This window comes from Gavialis gangeticus, unplaced genomic scaffold (genome assembly GCF_001723915.1).
Source record: "Gavialis gangeticus isolate Ggan-Ray unplaced genomic scaffold, GavGan_comp1, whole genome shotgun sequence".
NCBI lineage: Eukaryota > Metazoa > Chordata > Crocodylia > Gavialidae > Gavialis > Gavialis gangeticus.
This window is the reverse complement of record NW_017729029.1, coordinates 60,526,122-60,549,658: the sequence shown is the minus strand read 5'-3', so window position 1 is coordinate 60,549,658 and position 23,537 is coordinate 60,526,122. Positions and strand designations below refer to the sequence as shown.

The following is a 23,537-nucleotide window of genomic DNA, read 5'->3' as shown; positions in this document are numbered from 1 at the left end:
CCTAATTTTTTTAATGAGGATGAGGTGAGAGACAGTGTCAAAGGCCTTCCTAAAGTCCAAGAAGACTACGTCCACCGCGACATCTGCATCCAAGCCTTTTGTGACCTAGTCATAGAAGGCCATCAGGTTGGTCTGACAGGACCTGCCTCTAATGAACCCATGTTGATTGCCCCTAAGAATAAATTCCCCTGCTGGCCCCTCGCAGATGTGCTCCTTGATAATTTTCTTAAAGAGCTTCCCTGCGACTGAGGTAAAACTAAAGGGCTTATAGTTTCCTGGGTCCTCTTTCCTCCCTTTTTTGAAAATGGGGACCACATTGCCCCTTTTCCAGTTGTCAGGCACCTCACCAGAGCACCATGAGTGTTCGTAAAGCTGTGCCAGGGGTCCTGCAATGACTTCTGCCAATTCCCTAAGCACTCTGGGATGGAGATTGTCAGGACCTGCTGATTTGAACGCATCTAGTCCCTCCAGAAGTTCCCTGACTAGGTCCTCACTGACCCTGGGCCTGGCTGTGCCTCCCCTGGGTCAGTTCAGAATCCCAGTGGGGGGGGATGTCCCTGTCCCTGCTCAGAAAAATGGAGCAAAGGAATAGGAAAGCTCAGACAAGCTTAGACACAGCTAGCAAGAGATATAAGAGGCAACAGAAAATTCTATAAAACATGTTAGAAGCAAAAGGAAGACCAAAGAAAGGGGAGGGCAAGCTACCAATGGACAATGTGGGGAAAGCTGAATTTATTAAATGCTTTTTTACTTCAATCTTCAAAAAAAGGTTAACTGCCTGATAACAGGCAGTTAGCATCAAGGTTAGGAGTTAAGTAAATCAGACTAGAGTAGGGAAAAACAGGTTGGCGATCACTGTAATATACTGATATTTTCAAACCAGCCTGACCTATGTAGTCACCTCCCTGGGTGAGGGAGGTTCCAGAACATGAGAAAAAGGAAACTACACTATATTTAAAAGAGGAGAAAAGGAGCACCCTCAGAATTAGACCAGTCATCCAAATTTTGATGTCCCAATATATCAAACCATAACAAAGAATCAATTTCTAAGCACTTAGAGCAGGGCTTTCCAACTGGTAGCCTGCAGGGATTAAGCTGTGGCCTCCTGCCTAGCCACTGCTGCCCGCATCATTTTGTTGTAGACAGTCTCTGGGCTCCACCTCCTTCCTCCAGCTGCTGCTTCCTGCCCCTTCCCCAGGAGGCCAGGAAGTGTGGCAAATGGTGTGAGGAGCTGAAGGGGAATATGGAGCTTTGCCTGGAGGGGTAAGGGACAGTTTGAAAAAGAAGCCATTTGTGGGGGATTGTGCCCATATGGTACAACAACAGGGGACACCCTGTGCAGCAAGGGTTTGGGTGGAGATGGAAAACACACTTGTGTGCCTGTATGTTGCAGTGTGTGGATGCACAGTGCAGCATTTGGGTTGGGGTGGAGAGGATGCCGGCATGATGCAGGTGGGAGTGGAAAGGAATGTCTGTGGGCATGTAGCCACCACTGGTTAAGCCCCTGGAGGCTTAGAGTTGGACAGCCCTGACCTAGAGGATAAGGTGATCACTGGTAAGGAATAGCTAACATAGATTGTCAAGAACAAGGCTTGTTTAACGAACCTGATTTCCTTCTTGGACAAACTGACAGGCATTATGGGCAGATGGAGAGCAGTGGAATGTAGAATAATTCAACTTTAGCAAGACTTTTGACACTATCTTCCACAAGATTGTTACCAGTAAACTAAGGAAATATGGTCTAAATTAAAATACTATAATGTGGATGCATAGCTTTTGGATAATTGTGCTTAATGTAGTGATCAATGGCTCAATGTCAAACTCTGAGGAAGTATCAAGAGAGGTCTGTACTGGGTCCAGTATTGTTGAATACCTTCAGAAATTAATTGGAAGATGGGACTGACTGAACATATGGCTAGTAAATTTCCAAATAACCCCAACCTGTGCAAAGTAGCAGACACAAAAATGACTGGATTAAGCTTCAAAGTAACCTTGATAAATTGGAAAAGTAATCCAGAATAAATCAGATAAAATTCAATAAGGACAGCCCTAAAGTACTATACTTAATACAATCAAACAAATGCAAAACGGGGAACGAATGTCTAGTACTGCAAAAAAGGGTCTGGATCACAAGCTGAATCTGAGTAAAAATTATCTTTTAAAAAATTATTAACTAATTAACAGCACATTGGAATTATTTAACAGGTGCATATTATGCTAGTAAAAGGAAGTGATCCAGGTATTCTATTCAGGACTGGTGAGGCCTCAAGTACTACATCCAGCTTTGGGCACAGTACTTCAAGAAGGATGTGAACAAACTGAAGGGAGGTCCAGGGGAGAGCAACAACAATTATTGTAGGTCTTTAAAAAATTAAAAAACATGCCATATGAAGAAAGATGGAAGGAGTTAAGTTTATTTAGTCTGGAGAAGAGAAATTGAATGGGGGGATTAATAACCATTTCTACAAAAGCAAGAACAAGTAGTAATGGGCTTAAACTGAAACAAGGGAGAATTCAGTTGGATATTAGGAAGAACTTTTAACTATGAAGTTGCTTATGCACTGGAACAGATTACCATAGAGAGAATGTAGAAGTTCTATTACTGGAAGTTTTTAAAACTAGTTTAAACAAACATTTGTTTAGAATAGTTTAGACAGGAGCAATCCTACCCTAATGAGAATGCTGGATCGCCTAATATGGGGAAAAAACTCCGAAATGGTGCTTTACTTGTATGCACATCAGCTTGACCCAGCTCACCAAACGTCCATATAGATTGTGCACTTCAGCAGGGCCTTTTGGCACTTTTATCTAATAGCTTGATTCTAAGAATCAAGTTCAATGTCTAAAATTGCTGGCTTTCAGAGGCTTTTTGGTCTGCTGTGCATATTACAACTCCTTGCTCTTGCCTCCTTTATTGAGGTTTCAGACACAATTTCATTAGTTTTAAGTTCTGAACTGCTTCATTCTGAAAAAGCTGCTGGGAGATTGTGGCATCCAACATTCTAATATTACAAAAACCTAGGTCTGTCTGTCTGGAAGGTTTTATTCACACTCTAACTGGCTTACAGAAACAGCCAATCAGAGTGCTCCAAGCGTGGGGGAGTGCCACCATGATTCCGAAGCCATGCCAAGGACCGGACAGAGAGTGGGGGAGCTGGGCCCAGCAGCACTGGCCTCGGCTCCCCACCCTGCTCCCTGCAAGCGGCACTAAGGACCAGACAGGACAGAGAGCAACAGGCAGAACAGCGGCAGCATGGGGCTCTAAGTGGTGGCACTCCATCTCAGCCCCTGCCTCCCCACCCTCCTGTCATTCTTGACAGGCATTTACTACTAGGTATAAAAGGTGGGGGGAAAAGTTGCAGTCTCATTTTCCCAAGAACATATGCTTTCAAGGAGGCATCAGCCCTATGGGTTGTGTCATTTTAGCAGCACTTTGTACTTCTGTCAGTTTTCAACTCTAAGTCAGAATGTCTTACTTTAGCTATTAGTGTTTGTGAAAACTTGATTTTTCCCCCTGCTTATGCACCAAAAGGTTATTGCTTGATGTTATAGAAATCATAACTCCTTTGGAATTCACAAAACTGAAAACAAATGAGCTGAACTAATTCTGTATCTAGTCAGGCACTGGAAAAATTACTGCAAGTCTGAGATTTGAATCACAGAAGGAAGCAAGCAAATGACCCTGCATGACAACCTAGAAGAGCCGCAATGCCTGACCCTTAAGGGTTCTGCACAGCATAATCTGTTCCATTATGGAGAGAGCAGGACAGTGGGCTCACTGGTTAATAGTGGAATAAATGCAGACCTACCACACATGCAAAGTAAGACTTAGCCACAAGTGAAATTATCACATAATTAACTAGTTATTCATGCGATAAATTTAGACCGGCCACACATGCAAAGTAATTATCACACAACAAAATTATCCAGCTATAAAACAGCCAACTAGCTATAAAGTTAGTGTGTGAAAATATGTAACAACTTTATAGCTGGTTTCTATCCAGCTTTAATCTGAACGTGTAGTAGGGCCCTTAGGCACACAAGGCACTGACAGACATGGGAAAGAAACAAAAGAAACCAAAACAAAAAAGACCCAAACAGCGCTTTACCGGAATAGGAACTGCATTAGTTTGACCTGGCTCTCCAGCATCTGTATAGATCGGGCATGTCAGCCGAGAGCTTTTTGGCACTTTCATCTAAAGCTGATTCAACCAACTATTAGATAAAAGCATCAAAAAGCCCTGCTGAAGCACCCGATCTATACAGACATTGGGCAAGCTAGGTCAAATTACTGCGATGCTTCTTCTGGGCATGTGCTACATTCGATGCAGGGGTGCACCAAACTCAAAGTATAGCGGTTTTTTCCTTCCACATCCGTAAGCAGCCAGAGTAGCAGAATTCTACCCTATAGGCCTAAATACTACGGGAAAGTATCTTTCTTCAAAGCTGCCCATCATTATGCATATAGAACATATTAATCCCAGAGTAATAGGTTTTACATTTCAAGCATTTCCTGTCCAGCTGATAATAATAACAAAAATGAATGAAAAATAAAAACCAAAAGTTTGAAAAAAGGAAAAAGAGAAACTACACTGTACCAACAGGGTGCATCTCACACAATAAAAAGCAAAAGGATCTGCACAGTCATTTTGAAGCTAACATTCAAGAAATAACACTGTGGACTTGTGGATGCTACACCACCACTTGGAATCAAAAAAGTACAGGAAAAACGTAAATGATTTATTCATCAATTTACAAAGTACCACAAACATAAGAGCAATATTAGAAGAACTCCAATTAATTCAGTGGGTTGGACTGACAGACACAGGAAAAGAAACTTTTAAGTAAAAAATTCCCCTTTCTCTGGCAGTCATGCAGTCTTACCTTAAAATGGAACATATATGGAAGTAAGATGCTAGGATAGTAAAATAATTATGAATATATACTTTATGTCTTCTCATTTTAAAAAGTGTAAAAAAAAAAAAATCACTAAATGAGTAAATTGCAGCACTCTTAACCCAAAGGCTGCATCAGCAAAAGCTTTCTAATCATTCTTTTCAAGAGCTGAGACTCCCTGAACAGAGGGATGAGATGGATGGATTCCTTCCAGATCTTCCATTTCAACTGAACACAGCTGAACTTTTTTTTTTTTGGTGTCCTATACACCTTAATACAGGAGTCAACCTGTGGCATGCATGTCACCAGCGACACAGGCAGCTTCTGTATGTGGCATGCGGCAGGTAAGGGAGAGGGCAGGCAGGGCAGCAGCAGATAAGGTAGGAAACAGCGCAGCGGATTGGGTAGGAAGAACAGGGCAAAAAGCAGAACGGCAGATTGGGCAGGGCAAAGGGATTGGACAGGGAAAAGGGATCACACTAACACTTGGGAAGAGTGCAGGGCCTATTTGTGGCATACCTGCTAAAAATGTTGCCCCTTAGTGCCTAAATGGTCATCATATCAATAAACCTAAGATTCTCAAAATGCCCTATATGGCATTCCATGTACAGGCATAGCCTTTTGATATCACCAGTGCACAGACAGAATGAAGGACTTGTGATACAAGACATGACCTCATAATCTTCCTTTTTGCTATCTCCATCCTCAGTTTAGCCTTCAGCATAATTTAGAGCAGTGCCCTGGGGAACTTTAGCTCTAAATCCTTCCACTTCTATACCAGAAAGTACCAGCGTCCAGCTATGCCAGTTTTGTGTAATTTAAATACCCTTCAGCTAGGAAATTCCCAGCTACCTCAAAAACAGTTCTCTTTTCTTCTGAAGCAGCTGAAACACAAGAAGATAACTTATAAATTGAGACTAATTAAGGGTCCCAGGAGCCAGATATATGTCCAGACTCTTCTGAACAGTTGTAGCTCTTCCTGATATGTGACTACTCTTCTTTTCCTTAGTCATCTTCTAGAAACCCAACACTTTAAGTATCGTCTTTTAGAAACAAGATGTGTTGTGCAATAAAACAAAAATTACTGTAATTCACTTGGAACCTAAAGTACAAGAGAAAAATGGAGAAAAACAGCAATACTGAAAGAAAAGGAGGAAAAAAAGATCAACAAAAACATGCATTAAGAAACAGCCTGTATTGTTAGAGAAACTAGAGCAGAAAAATCCCCTGCAAGTGCAGAATTCAAAGTTTTCTTTCATTCTGCTTCTTATCTAACATGAACAACATTAACACCCAGGCAGAACTCCAGGATGGTAAAGTGAGGATGGCAAGAAAGATGTCCTTAGTTTAGATCAGAGGTTCCCAACCTCAGGTTGCGACCCAAATGAAGGTTGCAGGGGCAATGCCGGCAGTGCTGTGCTGTGGATAAGGATAAGCTGTGCTGTGTGCCAGGACTTCCCCCACCCTCGGGCTGCTGCTGCTGCTGCACTCTGCTCCCAGCAGCGGACTGCAGCAAAAAAAGGTTGGGAACCACTGGTTTAAATCAACGGTTCTCAATCTTTTCAGACCTGAGAGACCCCTTGTTAGACTTGAGACACACCTCAAAAAATGACAGCTCTTAGTTTTTACTTTTTTTTACAGAAAAATAATAGAACAAATTTTTGTTGCAAGGAACTCAGAAAGACCACAAAAGTTGGGGGTTTTTTGACACTATGATTTCCTATTTGAAATCTAGTTTAGTTCGTGAATTATGTTTGAACACCTAACAATGAATGGCACCCTTGAAAGGATCTCAAGGAACCCCAAAGTGCCGCAGTACCCTGGTTGAACCCCATGATGCCGTAGCACCGTTTACATAGGCTACATATACACAGAACAAGTAAATGCTAATTAAGTTTCAGTTTATAAAACCTAACTAAAAAGTCTTTTTTTTCAAACTTACCTAAATGTAGCAGTGTAAACTGTGCTGCCAACTCTTTTGCATCTTCCAATGTTGTGCAAAGTTTGTCTGGCATGAAATAACTCTGAGAACCATTTGCAATGCTAGGCATCACTATCTTGTAAACCAAGAGTATTTTTCCATCCTGACTTGTTGTTGAATACAAGTAGTATTCTGGAGGTGCCCAGTTATTCTTGTTGCAGTAATAATCTAAATGCATTACTGCAGAATTGAAGTGGTTGGCTTTTAAAGAATACATGCTAATTGGAGTAAGCTTTGTTCCAGGAAAAAATGGATAAGTACCCCTTTCAAGTTCAGGGGGGGTTGGACTGTGCTGATCATTAAGGCGAACTGTAAGACTTGCTGGTTTTCCTAAAGATTTTTGATATCCATCTTCTTTGTTAGCAAACACTAGGAGAGTCTCAGAGTTTGGACTAATCTGACCATTAAGATGTTGTCTCCAAGTGCTTTCTTTGTTGACTGGTTTTGCCAGTGTTACTTCAATGCTAGCTCCATCAATACATTTTCCATTCATTACAGACATAGCAGCAACTGCATCCTCTCGGTTGAAGAAGTGAACAAAAGCATAGTCTCTCAGTTTCTTTACACGTTCAACTGTTCCTGGCTTGAATTTGTTAAATTCTGCTTTAATTGTATCCTCCGTAGTAGAGATCATTAAGTTTCTTACATACAACACTTTAACTTTCTGCATTGTTTCTTCATCAACTTCTTTCTCTGGGTCTGCCCAGTCTACTTGAATAGTATGACCCCATAGCTGAAATGTCCCTACAGTAAAAAAAAGATTACACTTAAAAGAAAGACAATACAATTTATGTTAACAATTCCTCAAAAAAGCTAAATACTGAATAATGCAATGTTATTTATTATAAATTTGAACAACGTTAAATGTTTATATGCAGTCATTTACCTGATTAAATAAATTGGGTATTACTTAAAATTATTTAAAAGGTCAATACAAATAAAACCTTTGCAAAAAAAAACAAGTAATCTGAACTCAGTTTGCTTTTATTAATCACGACAACATGTGCCAGTTTTGTTAAAGATGACTGATTTAACAAAATGTGTGTGGTTCTATTGCAAGGAATCATAAAATTTGATAGTGGTTATATAACATATTTCACACTACACTGATACCTGAAAAAAAACAATAATTAATGTGTCAATTAGGATTAGTGTGACTTCTATTTAATTTCTTCAATGAAATGAGTAACATGATGTTAAGGAAATAAAAATCTTGAGTATCAGACTTTTTCGTACATTTGAAATGTGGCTGCTTTATTTCTTTTAAAAAAGATTATTCAGATTTTTAAAAAGTATTACTTCTTGTCTGTGCCTGACAGAAGGCTTTGGGTGAAATCCTAGTTCCTATGAATTTGAGTTTTGTTACTGATTGCAATGGAGGCATGATTTCGCACCCTGCTTTTGTGGTGTTATATTTCTTTTGCTTGTTTTGCTTCTGCAGCTGTGCCATTTTCCTCTTCCTTCCTATTGCCTTTTACTTCTCTCGCTCCTTTCCTCTCTCCCTAATGCCGGCTTCTGCTAATTCCTCTCTTATCTATGTTCATCCTTTTCTTCGCTTCCTTTTTCTCAGCCTTATTAACAGCTTCAAATCAAGAAAAAAATCCCTATTCAGATCACACATCTACCTCTGACTTGCATCAAATAAAGAAGGTAATGGATTAAAAAAAAATCCTTAATAAGAACCGCTCCAGTGAACTTAAGCTAAAATAGCTAATGCTTTCTCTTTTTTTCTAAATATAGCTCCATATATCATTTGAACCATTATTCTACTCAAAGAAACAAAGACACTGTTTTTATTTGCTCTTTGAAAATATTAATATGCAGGAAATTGCTATGCAAGGGAAAGCTGGGTGCTTGCATGTACAAATATGCATTTGGAGGCAAACTGAACTGATACATGCCCAGTACTGTCTTTGTATGAGCATATATACATTCAAACATTTTCAGCACAGCTTAAAATAAGTTTTGAAAATATATTTTAAAATTTTTTGAAACATACTCATTCCTCATACAGCAAAAATTCATTGTCCCCTTTGGATCCATGATAAAAGTGGGACAATTTAATATTTCTCACAATACTATGAAACACAAAATCTTTTTTGTAAAAACCACGGATCTAAGATTGGAAACGTGAATGCATATTTGATTTTAAAGTTTCACATATAATAATAAAATTGGAGTTTTACCTGGGATTAATTTCCTTCTAGCCATAGCGGCAGCTCTGTGAGACTCATATTCTACAAAGGCAAAGCCACGGTTTTTAGTTTTGTCAGTGGCACTTGGATAAACAATAACATCCACCACACCTTCTGTAACTTTCTTCATTTCATCCAAGATTTCTTCTTTCTTTTTTTCTTTCGGAATGGCTCCAACAAATAATCTGCAGTTGTCCAAGCTTACGCAGACACCAATAAATTTCCCTGGACGAATTTCATAATTATTAAGAATCCTGATGGCTAGTTGTGCTTCTTCTTTAGTCGTATACATCACAAAAGCATATCCTCGATTCTCACCACTAAACTCCATCATCAGTCTGAATTCATAAATCTTCCCAGCTCTCTCAAAAACAGGGACTAATTCATCTTCATACATATCACGAGGGATCTTCCCCACAAAAACTTCACAACCCCGGGGTGGGGGAGGACCTTCCCAACCTTAAAATAAATTTTCCATCAATGTATTAATCTGAAAGAACTTTCACGCAATCTTTTTTCAGAATTTGTAAAAAAATCAAACAAGAATTCTCATATAATAATAATGTACAGGGTGCATCCACTTACCTATTGTCTTCTTATTTTCAAAGTTTGAAAATAAGAGAAGACTCTTATTATCCCAATTTTATCTTAAAAAAGCCAAATATGAATTCACCTATGCCCACAATTGCAATAAATCAATTAAACTTAAAAGCAATTTTACTACAATTCAGAGGATAATTCTAAAAGGTATTTCAAAGCTAAATTACAGCCATTATGCTTTGTGTAAAAGAAGTTCATTTTTAAGCTATGATCTATTGTAACGACACATCTCAGAACTCAAAAAATTGACACTAGAAATCAATCCAAACCTTTGTCAGGTGACATCTTAGATAAAGCTGTGTCAAATGCTTCCAGATATATCCTACCAAAGATACAGAAGTTAACTCTGTCTCTTTTGCTATGTTTATTTTGTTTGTTTAGTGTCTATTTCAGAAATACCAAGTTTTCAGTTTCTCTTGCATTAGTTATGTATACATTCAGATATCTAAAACTTAGAGAATCACTAGGAAATTCTTTTTTTTTTGCCTAATGGAGCCATAGTAAACGCAAAGATCTAGGTCAGGAACCTGAAGAAACTGAAACATTGCATGCAGAGCCTGACAGAAACATATCTGAGATGCTGCTTCTGCACAACAATGCTCACCCACACACCAGCGTGCACACCCACAGAGGAAATCTCCTCGTTTGAACGGACTATGCTGCCCTTGCGTTGGTTCCTCCACATGGCCTGGAAGATGAAGGATGGATTATGAGGACAATATTTGCAGGATGACAGCAAAGGGCTGGACACTGTGTGACAAGGATGCACAAAAACAAGGGCTTCTGCTTTGCTGCGATGTGTCTTTGTTCACAGACGGAATAAGGCACTGATGGAGAAAGATATGCCACTGAAAAATAGCTGTGTATTCAGCAATGATGTACAAATTTTCCATGCAAGTTTAATTTTTTTTCAGTAATATATGGCTGAGAAAAAAAAATGGGAGGCATTACTTTTTGACTGATCCTTGTAGATAACAAGGCAAATATGTACCTACACTCCCTATTAAAACTACCGAGAAAGTAGCTGATTTCCCATTTCTTGAGGCCTTCACTTTTCTGAAGACAAACAGTACCCAAACAATTTGTCTGGCTTAATACAGCAGTAATTTAGTGGAATGTGACATACCAAGGAGCACATTAGATGACCTAGTGGTCTAGCTCTGAACCCCATGAATCTATGAGGTATTCTAGTATCTTAAAACACAGTTATCCAAAACCAGTGATTATTTGTGTTATCTGGTACATGATGCACCAAAACACTTACGTTCTGAAAACAGAACATAGAGATATTTCCGACAATATTTATCTGTACTAAAAGGAGATGAAAGAAATCAAGATAAAATACAACCTCTTCCACAGAATCATGTCAAATTAACTACTCCTCCTGAACCTCCATCTCAATTCACACTTGATTATTCAAAATGAATTAACATATGCAGTTATACGTTTCATTTTTATCCCTTTATTACTTCTAAATTCTCAATCTTACACAAGACCATTATTCATATTTTTTACTTTGCTGCTTAACTACAATTATTTGTTAGACAGTTCTGTCCACAATTGCATAGAAACTAAAAGAACCTGCGTGGTTCTCTCTTTCTGAATATACTCTCAAAAAAACTGGCTGATACTAGACATCTGTTTAGCTAGTCTACCCTTCTTCAGAGTTAGTAGAAAATGCTGCTGCTCCATTTGTTTGTTTTCAAAAAAATAAAGCTACACAATCTACCAAATGTATTACTCGTTTTGCTTTTTCAAAACGAGTACAACAATCTAGTGGCATATTTCAATACATGCCATACTGTACAGAAAATTCAGGTTATCCCACATCTCCTCCCACAGAATTATTTGTGCATCCTAAAATTCCTTGACATGGACACCTGAGATTACCAGATACTCAGTGTTAATGCATTTTACATTTGGCTCTTTTAATGGCTGCAATTTTAGAGCTGTTGTTGGTGCCAAAGAACTAAAGTTGCATTTAAAATGGTTTCATGTGAGCAAAGCCAAAACTACACAGCTAACAACATCTATGGGCACTTTCACTGGTCAGCCTAGTATTATACAACAACTAGGAACTATAGTAAAATATATACTATATTCAGAGTCTGAAAGAGTAGATTACTGTGTCAAATGCAATTCAGTTATGTTGTTCCCTCCTGTTTATATATCATGGTGTTGACATTGTTTTGATAAATAATGTATTTCCAATATGGCTGAACATACGAACTCTTTTCTTTTTTTAAAGCAAAATTTGCATTACATACATTTTTGTAAGTATACATGCAAGTTCAACACATGCAAGTTATGTCCTATTTCTTTGATCAGGTGAATTATACTTACTCTACTTAAGGATATATTTTAAGTCTGTTTCTAAAATGAGTTGTTGAGAGCTGAACAAGTACTTTTACTGCTCTTTGTCCTATCTGTATGTTTGTTATTCTAAATGTGTATGAACTAATTTTGCAGCGGTATTTATTTTGGTTTGTAGGTATTATGAAGTGAGAAATTCAGTTTTGTTACGCTTTAAAAACAAGGCCAGATACAAAACCAAAAAAAAAAAAAATCCAACAAAGAAAATGTTCACAAAAGAGCTCAGGAAATTAAACGCTACTGCCACTACATCCTACATTAAAATGCATATAATTGATGCACGGCTGGATCTTATGCCATTCAAAAAATGTAATTCTCTGATATCAAATAAAATGAAAACCATTATCAGGCACAAAAAATAAACTGTTTTGACAATTTGTCTTCATTGCCATATTAGCTAACCTGAACCCAGAATACCTACAAAAAGCTTCTAGCTTATGGTGTGAAGATAAGCCAAAGCCAAGACTTCTATGCATAAATGCAGTTTCCATTACTCCCTTAATTTTATTAATAGCATTTAGATTTTAGTCTTCTGATTTTTATGATTCTAGAAATTTTATTTGTCCCAATGAGAAATTCTGCATTCTTCTTAGTTGATGGGGAAGCATGAGTATGACACACAACTCTCACTGTGACTCAGAAATAATCAAATTTAAGGCAAATCTGTAAAAAAAAACCTAGTTATACTGGTTTTAAAAAATGAAATGTTATCTATGCATACCAGAATTCCTTGTTTTTTTGCAATAGCTCTATGCAAAAAACAAAACAAAAACAAACAGTCAAATTATATAATATTAGTAAAGTAATTATCAGTTCCAAAAAAGTAACTGTGAAGTTAGAGAGTTAATATGGAACTTAGGAAAAAATCCACACGTTAAGATCTTTTCCTTAATGTTCTCTCAGTCACGCTGCAAATGTGGAGTATTTTTAAACTGCCATTTTGTCTGTTATATGTCATCTTTAAAAACTTTAACAGATTTAACTCACAGCAGAATTTGTCCTGACATTCATATACTCACCTGGTGGAGGACCACCAAATTTTCTTTGTCCATTTTCCTGAACCATGCTGTAGCCAGTCTTTTCCATTAAAGCCAGCAAAGCAGCTTCATTCTGAACACCAATACGAACTTTGCAAAATCCATTAACTGTATCTGTATTTTCTTCATGCATCTCTGCAGTGTCTTCAACCAAACATTATAATATCATTTCACATTCACAGAATTTCAAAATTATCCATCCAAAATAGCAACCAAAATTTTGCTAGAAATAATTCTATATTAGTTTAGTTTCTCTCATGGAAGAGCCCAGGCCTGTAGTTACTGCTGTCCATGTATTAACTCCCAATCTTAGTCCCACATTTATCAAATCAGAACTATGCGTTAAAATTAAAATACACTCAACAGCTATTATTTACAGCTTATCAAGCTCAGAATTTGTCTTACTATGGATTAATGTTCAATGAACATTTGCCCCATTTCTATGCAAAATTTCCATTTGAGTAAGAGTAGCTCCAGTCATAAATCCTTAGACAGCTAAGGAACAAGGACTATTGTCTGAGATTTATCCTATTAATCCAATTTTTCCTATCAAGTGTTGCTTTGAAAGCAATTTTAAAACAAAAATATGTAATTAAACCATTCAGAAATTCCTACTGATACCACTTAAGGAGTGTGATAGCAAAATCAGTGTTATGATGTGCTAAAATTAAGCACAATTGATAGACAAAATAATAGCAGCTTCTTCATGGATGCCAGGAGAATTGGAAGACATAAAAGAACAAGCTTCATTATCATGCCTGCTACCCCCCCACCCAAGATTATCTGTTAAGTAATAATTCTCCTGGTGCTGATGATGACCTAAGGGCAGTTCAAAATAAAAAACCAAATCCTGTTCCACCTATTAGGCAGCTAAGTGGACTTCGACGTCTAGGATCATCCTATTCTACCCTGTTCACATCCCTGAAAAAACCCTACTTTTATAACACACCATCACCCTAGCCTTAGAACTAAGTTACCAAAAACTTAAAGAAGGAAGAGCCATCCAACATTTGCATTAGCTGTTTTTCAAGGACTCAAGAGGAGAGAAAATAGGTTTGCTAACAGGCGGAATAGGATCTGACGAAAAGTCTTAAGTAGAAACTTGGGTTCAAGTTTGCTAGGTCTTAGAACGAGTCTGGGTAACAATACATGTGGTGCTTCTCTTCCTCCAGCAGCAATGTTGCAAACAGGAGCGAGCAACAGAAACAATTGCATTGTCTATTTTTGCAGATTTTTCCTCCTTTTTTACATCTGTCTTCAAGGAAACAGGATACAACTCTAGCTGTAATCAACACTAACTCATCTCAACCAACATTTTCTCCTTTCTCCAAAGAGAAAAGTATCCCTTAAAACACTGTGGACACAGAAAGACTTCCTTTTACCATTACAGTGAAAGGGAAACTGGGTATCATTAAAAATGAATTTTTAATCAATAGTTAGTATTTCAAACGTTACCTGTTTCTTCTTGTTTTTTCTAGCTTTATTAGAAATCAAATATAACAATGATTCTTTACTATGGGGCTAAGCAGGCCTGAGTCTTACTGCTTGAAACCCCAACTCCTCCTTAACTGTGTAATGTTGTGTAATGAGTATTGTAAATAATTTGATTCTCTAAGTCCATCGATTCCCTTAACACAATTTAGCAAATCAGGCAGGAGCAAGATTTTTGGAGCCAGGCTACAAAACAAGTGGTCGTGGTCCATTTGCCAGCCAAAAGACTGTGACAAACCTTGTATTCTGAGAACATCAACAGAAACTGAATTTTCCCCTTCTACTACAGCATAATTTCTCCCACAGCATAATTTCTCCCCTTTCTTCTACTGTGTAATTCCTCCCCTTTCTTACATGTTTTCTCAGAAATGGAAAAGTAACCACCACCCTTAAACTAGTCAATTTAAAATTTAAAGGACTGTTTGACAAAATAAGCATCTAATATCTCCTCATGGCAGAGACCTGGTAAGTTTTTATAATGCTTGTTTTGCATAACCACTCTATTTCAAAATGGTTTATACTTTGTTTTGCTTCTTTCTTTCATGTATCCTAATTAACAGATTTACAAGCCTTGTTATAGATTATCTACTATGTTTTCCATGGGACTAGTAGGCCAACTATACTCAAACAACAAGCCTTGCGTAATAGTGTACAGTGACAGGATTTTGTTAACATCTCTGGCTTCCTCCTCTTATTCCATCAAATTTGACACAACAGGACCATTATCTGTTATAACAGTATCTTGGAATACAATCAACCTTGTATATTTCCTTAACCAAAAGTTTATGATACTGTAGTTACCTATAATAGCAGGAGACTGGATGTGAACTAGGGGGATCCCTTCAGTTGTACAAAATCCTTTTTTTTTTAAATGGAGAACTCAAAATAAGAGCATTATTTCTGTTGTAATGAGTACACTTTTTACCCAAAACCCAACACACAGTTTATTAATTGCTTGACCAAAAAGTTTGGGCAGAAAGTTTAAAAAAATACGCATAATATACATATTCCATGTTACATAGATCACACCCAAAATAGCTTAACACAAACCATAGGTCACATTTTTTATTACTGTTCATCCATCCCTCCCCCTTCCATTGCAGTATGATCATCAAGAGGACAGGCAACAAAATCATTCAGGGTCAAACTGATCACTATATTTGGGATTAGGATGGAATTTTATGGCATGATCAGATTGGTAGTCTGTGGAGGTTTTTGTTTTCCTCTGTAGCAAGGAGCATGCATGGCCCTCTACCTGGGACCATCTTAGTGTATATTAACTACCTTTTGTAGAACCATGGCAATGACTGCTGCGGTCATAGAATCATGGAAAATTAATGTTGGAAGGGACCTCAAGAAGTCATCTAGTCCAACCCCCTACTCAAGGTCCCCCTGCTTTACCTGCGGCAGGTTAAGGTGTTACGTCTTGTGTTGTGTCAGGGTTGCCAGTGGTTTTCCAAAAAGTTTAGATTGTGGAGTCACATGGGATGGTTTGGGTAGAGACAATCCAATCTCAGGCAGGGGTTTGGAATCGATGACCTCTGGAGGTCCCTTCCAGCCAGACTTCTCTACCACTCTATGACTATGAAAGCAGATCAGTGTTGGCAATTATGGGCCAACAACAATGGTCATGATGGCAGGAGGACTTCCACATAGCACCAGTGACCACTTCCTCTCTAGGAATGAGTTATATTCAGTGTTGTCAGGTATATGATAATTATTGTATTTGTATGATAAGTTTCAACCCTTGCAAGATGTGTGATCAATAACAGTAAGTGTTCAAAATGTACAATTTGAGGCAGCTAATTGATGCAACATATGCATAACCCAAGTCACTCTCCAGGAGCCTTAACTGACTTTTGGGAGTGCTTCAGCGCTTTCGTATGCCTACTTGTCTCCAAAAAAAGAAATGGTTTAATGACCTACGGCATTTATACACATACATTTTTGTGCAGGGATGAGCCGGAGAAGACTCGATTAACTGAGGGTACGCCACCCACAAGGTGATGCGCACTGCGCTGTAGCGCATGCAGTTGTATAAGTGGCGAAATCCGTATCAGCGCACAGAAAATGGCAACAGTCCACGTTTGAACTAAAACGCCTCTCATGTTTTAGTTCAAAACCATGCCACCACCATTTCCTCAGCGCCAATGCACATTTTGCCACTTTTTTTTTTTTTTTAAAGAAATTTTTCATGTTCCAAGCCAAATCTAATCCAAATCCGTGAGTCAGTCCAGAACCGTAAGTGGCCCTACAACTGGAAAACATCCTCCACCCCCACCAGGGGCTTCAGGATGCCTGCCAAAAGACTGAAAGTATCTATGTGCAGGCGCAAGCCCAGAGGCTTGAGGTTTGGATGCCCCCAAGTTTCACCTGCCCTCAGTCATATCGCTGCAGAAGCAAGCTCAGCAGGAGCCTCCCATTTCCATAAAGTGGGCTTTAAGCCCAAACACCTCAGCAGGTACTAAACCAGGCCAGAAGAGCAGTTATACCTAGGAATGTTTAAGAAAAAACTGCCTTCATGGACCCAGACACGTGGCATTTCACCTGCCACTGCATGCACTGCAGTGCCAGCCGCTTTTCAAAGCACCTGCTGCTGTGGCGTGTGTGTGTGTACACAAGTGTCCCGTTCTCACTCACCCTCTTGACTTACGTGAGCAATATCAGACGACTTATTTGTGTATGTATTTGCACATTTTTCCTAGTGTGTGATAACTTTTCGGCAAATATGAAATGTTAAGCTCCCAATACCATCATTTCATCTTTAACACCTGGCACCACTAGTTACATTTACCGTGCTTCCCAGCCACCAAATTAGGGCTGTGGAGAAGAAACAGCCGCCAGTGGCCTGGCTCCCCAGCAAACGCGCGCGTCTCAAGGCCCACGGGGCAGGCAAGAGACACGTTAAGCGACGCGCCGCTGACTCCAGGCAGGAGAGGAGTCGACTGGGACCTGCGGGGAAAGAGAGAGAAAGGAGGGGAGGTCACTTCAGTGCGGCGTAGGGGGAAGGGGCAGCTGGGGCAGGGGGCTGGAGGGGGCGTCACGAGCGGCGGCGCCCGCCGGCTTCAGACCCCACAGCGACGCCGCACGCGCACCCGGCTGAGGCGTCTCGGCGGTTGCCCCAGGACCGTTGCACGAGCCGTTTAACGGCTGCTCTCCCCGCGCTCCAGGGGGAGCGGCCGGAGGCCGAGGGGCAGGGAGGGATGCTCGGGCGGGACACGCCGCCGCTCCGCGCCTCACCCGCCGCCTCCCGTCCAGTCCCCGGGCCCCGCGCGTGATACTGGCGCTGCGAAAAGGCCGCCGCCACTGCCTCTACAGTCGCCAGGGCAGGGGAGGGCACTGACAGCGTCAACTACCAATCAGCGCGGACGTTGGCCAAGAGGGCGGGTCCAACAGGCAGTCAGGGGTCGAACGAGCCAATGAGGGGAGGCGCTGCCACGTGCAGGCGCTGGGTAGAGGTGCGACTCGTTGACGCCTCCCGCTTTGCCTTAGAAGAGTGGCGCATGGTGCACGTCCTGGGCGCTCGGCTATGTAGCTCCAGTCAGCAACGAGCATGGGGCTGGCGTTGCCCGGCAGGGGCCGCAGCACCCTGGGACGCACGGAGAGCCTGTGGGCGGTGCCATGCGAGGTTAGCTGGGCTAGGGGCGCGCGAGAAGCTGGGAGAAACGCAGAGGTTTCAAACAGGAATCCAGTGAGGGGCTTTTTGGAGGTCTTGGCCACTGAAGAACTAGTCCAAAAAACAAATGCAGATGAAGAGACAGGGGGCTCTAGTCTCATGAACGCTGCCTTCAGACGTGCCTTGAGTCTCAAAATGTTGAGAATAGGTGCCGGGGTTGAGGAGCTGGCAAAGGGAATCCACCCCTGTGGGTTTTCTTCCTGGTTTTAAATTCATGCCAGGCAGCTCAGGGTTTATTTTACAGCACCTCCGCCTTGCCAATCCATTCCAGTTAGTTCACCCCCTCCCCTTCAACCATGCATGCATTGTTCAGTTATTCAGAAAATGTGGACTGCGCTGCCGATATTGCATCCGCTTTGATTGAAACTGATGTGGTCAATGATCATCACTTCTAAGGCTGAATTCTCATTTCAGGTGCCCAGCCGTGAGACCTCCAGAAAGAGGGAACTGGTGTATCGAATGTCCAGACATAAAATGTAGGGCACGTTAGCTCAGTCTCAACTGCTAACTGACAGGAAGTTATGTATGCCATGGTTGCCATTGCTATTTTATGGTATGCTAGGTTTATTGCTTTCTAATTAAAAAACAAACAAAACTTCCTTTGGGTTTTGTAGATGTGTAGAATTGTGTCAGGTGTTGGGTTGTACCAAACATTTCTGGAATATTCCTGTCTGCTGCTTGTAGCATACAGGATTTGGATTGCTTTTCTTTAAACAGTAAAGCAATGCCATGCATATCTTAAAATCTACAGCTACAAGATAGTCAACAAATCATACAAATCTGTTGTGAGATTTTGTTTTAAAGATGGCTTGAGTTAAAGGATCAAACGGGTCACAACAGTGTTCTAAAAATGTATAACTGTCTCATGGTGAACATCTGCATCAGAACTAAACAGAATCTTCAACCAAACAGCTTACTAAGCCATATTTTTATTAACCAGTTTTAAAGCTCATTAGTTCAAATTCTTGATACAGTTGTGTACTTTTATGAAATAAACCCAAGTCACATCATCTGCCATTCCTTCCCCACCCCCTCCTCTTTATTTTAACATTCTCACTTTCTCCTTCCTTTGTTTCTATTCCTTCTCTTCCTACTTGTTACGCTTTTTAGAGAGATGCTGCAGTTCTCCCTCCTCTCGTTGGTCAGTGGCCAACCTTCAAACAACAAAACTGTAGTAGCAGAAAGGTTGACTTCCATGCCCATCTCTAGGGGAGTCTACCAGGTAGGATGGCTGTTTGTATATACGTACCTGTATGCTAGAAACAAGAACGAAATCACCTCACTAAAGCCATTTTTTACTCCACTAGTTTTGATGGAGGATTACTTGGAGGATGAATAAAGAACGCTCCAGTTAAGAAAAACAGCCTTATTTGGTGAAGTGCATAACCCTTTGGTTTAAGTGCTTTGCCCAATCAGGACCTTAGTGCAGTTGTTTGAATGCTTGGGCTTGATAAGCTTAGACATGTGCAAAGGGGCCATTTTACGAAGGAGTCATTTGCTCTGCAAAATGTATTTAGTACAGAGATTAGGTAGAAATGTTATTGAAATAATCTGTAAATGAATGCCATATCTGCAGGTCAGTAACTCTCACTGATACCAGCAGGCCCTAAATTAGTTACCAACAGATCTGTCACATTTGTTTAATAACTTTCACTGATCTAAGGTATGTGCGATATAGGTAGACTATTGTAGGTACTTGAGGTCTTGCCCCATGTATTTTACTTCATTATATGAATAAGACGGTGGCTTTTCTTTTCCTTGTAGTAGGGTCCAGGGCATATGATGCTCCAGTAAATGTGTAAGAAGCAAGGTAAAAGATACTGGGTCACCTACATGTAAAATTAGCCACTGTGCATTAAAGCATACATATAGATGTGCCCAGTATCTTTGACATTGCTTCTCACGTATTCGCATCACACGAAAAAGTGCAATTAGGCTAATGCAAAGTAAAATAGACTACTGTGCATTAAGCATCACTTTAAAACAGTGTGCATTCATTACTGCGCATTAAGGCAGCCTAATGCATGTTTCTTTAGTACCTCACATTGGAAGTACTAAAGATGTGTACATGCCCCCACTGCCAAACAAACCTTGCTTCTTTTTTTCTTTGTCAGTTATTTTTGCTAACTAACAAAGGTCCTCAGCATTTTTTAACATCCATTCTGTACTGTTGGAAGGTCAGCAAGTCTCAACATACATTTTCCTAGAGTAGACTGTTAGTACAATTGTAATGAACTTTAATAAAAACATACATATTTTCCAGTAAATTTTAAAATGGCCTGAAGCTAGAAGAGAGGGTAAGGTAGCCTTTCTCCTCCCTGACGCATCTGATATGAAGGTAGTGCAAATAGTTTAAAACGAAGCAGACAGCCTTTGAAGTTTAGACAAAAGTCTACAGAAAACTGAGACAATGTGATGGTGAATCTAATTATAGTAAGCTGTCTAAAAAGAAACTTAATTTCAGTCCATCAATACATTTGATTTAGGTTCCATTTAACAAGTAGGTACAAATGTCTTGTTAGTGGAATCCTCTTAAGTAAGGCAGTAATATTGCCTCTAGGGTCTTTCTTACAGCATGCTTTTACTTTTGTTCAGTTTTCTTCTTTAAAAGAGTAGTTTTTAATGATCAAGTATGGAAATCAGGTATTATTAAAAGGGCAATTAGAAAAAAAATATTTAAGGATTTATCTTTTAGTGTGATTGATTACCCATTCACCAAGTTAGGGATCTATATGCTAAGAATGGGAATGGGCGATATTAATTGTAACCTATATACGTGAAGGAAATATGTAAATAGATCCTGGGGTAAATGCTACGCTCACTTATATGAGTGGAATTCAGAGTAATTTCACTAAGGGAAATGGAGTTACTTCAGATTTATGCTAATATAACTGAGTGCAGAATTTGATCCTGTAACTTTATTTCAGGAAGAAGCAGGACTTTTAAAAAAATCCATCTATAAGTTGTCAAAGATGTTATAAGTCTGACTGTGTTATTTCTCAAGTGCAGTATTCAGCTTCATCACTCTGATGTTCAGCCTCTTATCAGCATGCTGGACACTTCTGGCTTCTGTATTTATCTGGGATTTATGACACCTGTTAGATATTGCCACCTTGTCTATCTGCCTTAAACACCTCTTATCCCTATAATTAAGCAATACCTTTTGATCTGTCAATAAAAGCAGCCACTGTTTTCTGAAAACACAACTCACAGAAGCAAAGCAGCAGGTTTAAACAACTGGAAAAAGTAAAAAAGAAATGAGATGGTGAAGAGAGAAGAAAATGAGAGCCAGAAAATAAGAGGGAAGAAGGACTGAAAGGAAGAAGATGAGCTAAAGAAATAAGAAAATAGGGAAGTCTTTATTTAGCTACTTTCTGTGCATTTTTTTGCTTCTTTATGTTTAATAGAATGCTTTTACTTTTTCTATTTATTTTTTAACATTTTAAGTGAAGTTCTAAATGGTTGATGTATGACATTCTCTGTTTCTGTACAGTGGCTATTAAACCTATTTGCCTACTTTTTAGTGCTTTTGTGTGAGATTTCAAACTAAAAGCCCTTTAAGTAAAAGTCTTTTCCATATATGCTTGTACATATGTACAGCATAAACAACTTCAAAATACTCTTTCTTCTAATATCCTGCCAATGTATCTCAGAATTTGCTGTAGAGGTCACAGCTAAATAATATAAGGTAGTCAGGTCTCATTTACTATTTAGTTTTACCTTTCTGAGCTTGTCAAAAAGGATTTCACTTAATGCTGTTGTGAACATTTTGTAATGTGCTTACCAAAAACTATACAGAGGCCACCAGCTCATTCCATAAAAAACAAACAGGCATCAGACTATAGTTTGGAATGACCAGGATCAGATCCTAGCTGACCTTGATTTAGCTAGAAGCTTGCTACAGAGGCTAAATATCTGATATTGCATTGCCCACTGAGCAGTTCAGTCATTATGCAATAGAACATATTCAATTAGTTACTGGAAAATGGGATTTAATATTCCCTCCTCTTACGCTGGAGTTTATTGCGGAAATACTTAAAATGCCTCAACAGGGATTTGGAGAATAGTAAGCAATGATACTGTTATCTTTTGGGGCAGTAAAAAGAAAGTCATCCTTAGGGTCCTAGTACTTGACTTAAATTTCAGCTAATTTAAATAGGTGTTAAATAGGTGTCAAGTCTGAAAGTCTTAAAAACCTTAAGACTGATGATGTCAGCTCTGGTTACTTATACAACTGGTGCTTCCTTGCCTAAGGCTTTTTATATCTCTGTGGTAGTTTGGAAGGCATAGTCCTAAATTCATGGATGGAAGTAAGAGTCTAAATCAGTGTAACTTGCCCATTTTTCTTGTTCCTCAACTTGTCATACATAGTAATTGCTGTTCATAGAAAGCCTAATTCAATTAAAACTGGTGGTAAAGAATTATGAAGATGCACAGCTGTAGGCAGCAGCAAAGAAAACACAGTAAAGTAAAAGTAAGTTGTCCATATATCATAATGTCTGCTTTAGGTCTTCAAGAAGATATTACAGAAAATAGAGATCAAAGAAAGAAATCTAGAGAAACTTCGAAAAGTCCTGGACATTTCCCCTTCAAATTGTCATCATGTTAAATTTGCTGTTACTAGAATCAAAAAATAGTTCTTAATTAAATCAGTTGCAATCATGGGCTTTGCTGTATAGGCAGGGGTAGACCATCAGGATGGGATTTTAATTATAAATGTTTTGCTGTGACACTAAAATTGTAATAGATATAATTTCTGAGTTAGCCACTAGGTGGGGATATGCTATTTAAAAAGGGGAAGTTTATAAAATTTAGGAATTTGGATTTTAAGAAAACTGCAAACATTTTTCTGTAGCCTTTGGAAAAACAATTCAAATCCCCAGTGCAAAATGTAGTCAGAACCATGGATTTAGGCAATGGTCTTTAAGGTTTACAGCCACAATGTACATTATGAGAAGCTCCCTGGTAAACTACAACAATTGCTACTTTAGTGTCAACACCAAGACTTTCCATGTGGACCAAAATACTGGTAACTTCAGCCAACATTGGTATGTGCAGGCAGATGCTTGTAACTCTGTGGTGTGGATTAATGTAGAAAAAGCTTACTTGATCAATCTTTGCATAGTTTCAGCTGGGGATGGATGAACTTAGTTTCTTCAGACCATTTTATTATTTGTTCAACAGGATGGTTTTGTCGTTCATGTGGTGCTTCACACAATGGGATGTACATCCATAACTGATCTACAGGTCACAAAAGCCTTGGATGCAGGTGTTGCTGTGGATGTAGT

At 39.3% G+C, this 23,537-nt stretch overlaps 1 protein-coding gene across 1 annotated transcript in view; it reads right to left on the bottom strand.

The window, feature by feature from the left end:
- The window catches only part of RBM46 (RNA binding motif protein 46), a 35,678-nt gene extending 18,107 nt beyond the window's left edge, over positions 1-17,571 (bottom strand). The window contains exons 1-4 of the mRNA XM_019521682.1: positions 17,368-17,571; positions 13,065-13,226; positions 9,064-9,531; positions 6,839-7,621 (exon numbers count right to left, since the gene is read on the bottom strand). Coding sequence (XP_019377227.1) covers positions 6,839-7,621; positions 9,064-9,531; positions 13,065-13,215 — 1,402 coding nt within the window. The 5' untranslated portion in view covers positions 13,216-13,226; positions 17,368-17,571. The remainder of the gene's footprint in view (positions 1-6,838; positions 7,622-9,063; positions 9,532-13,064; positions 13,227-17,367) is intronic.
- Positions 17,572-23,537: the final 5,966 nt, after the last annotated feature.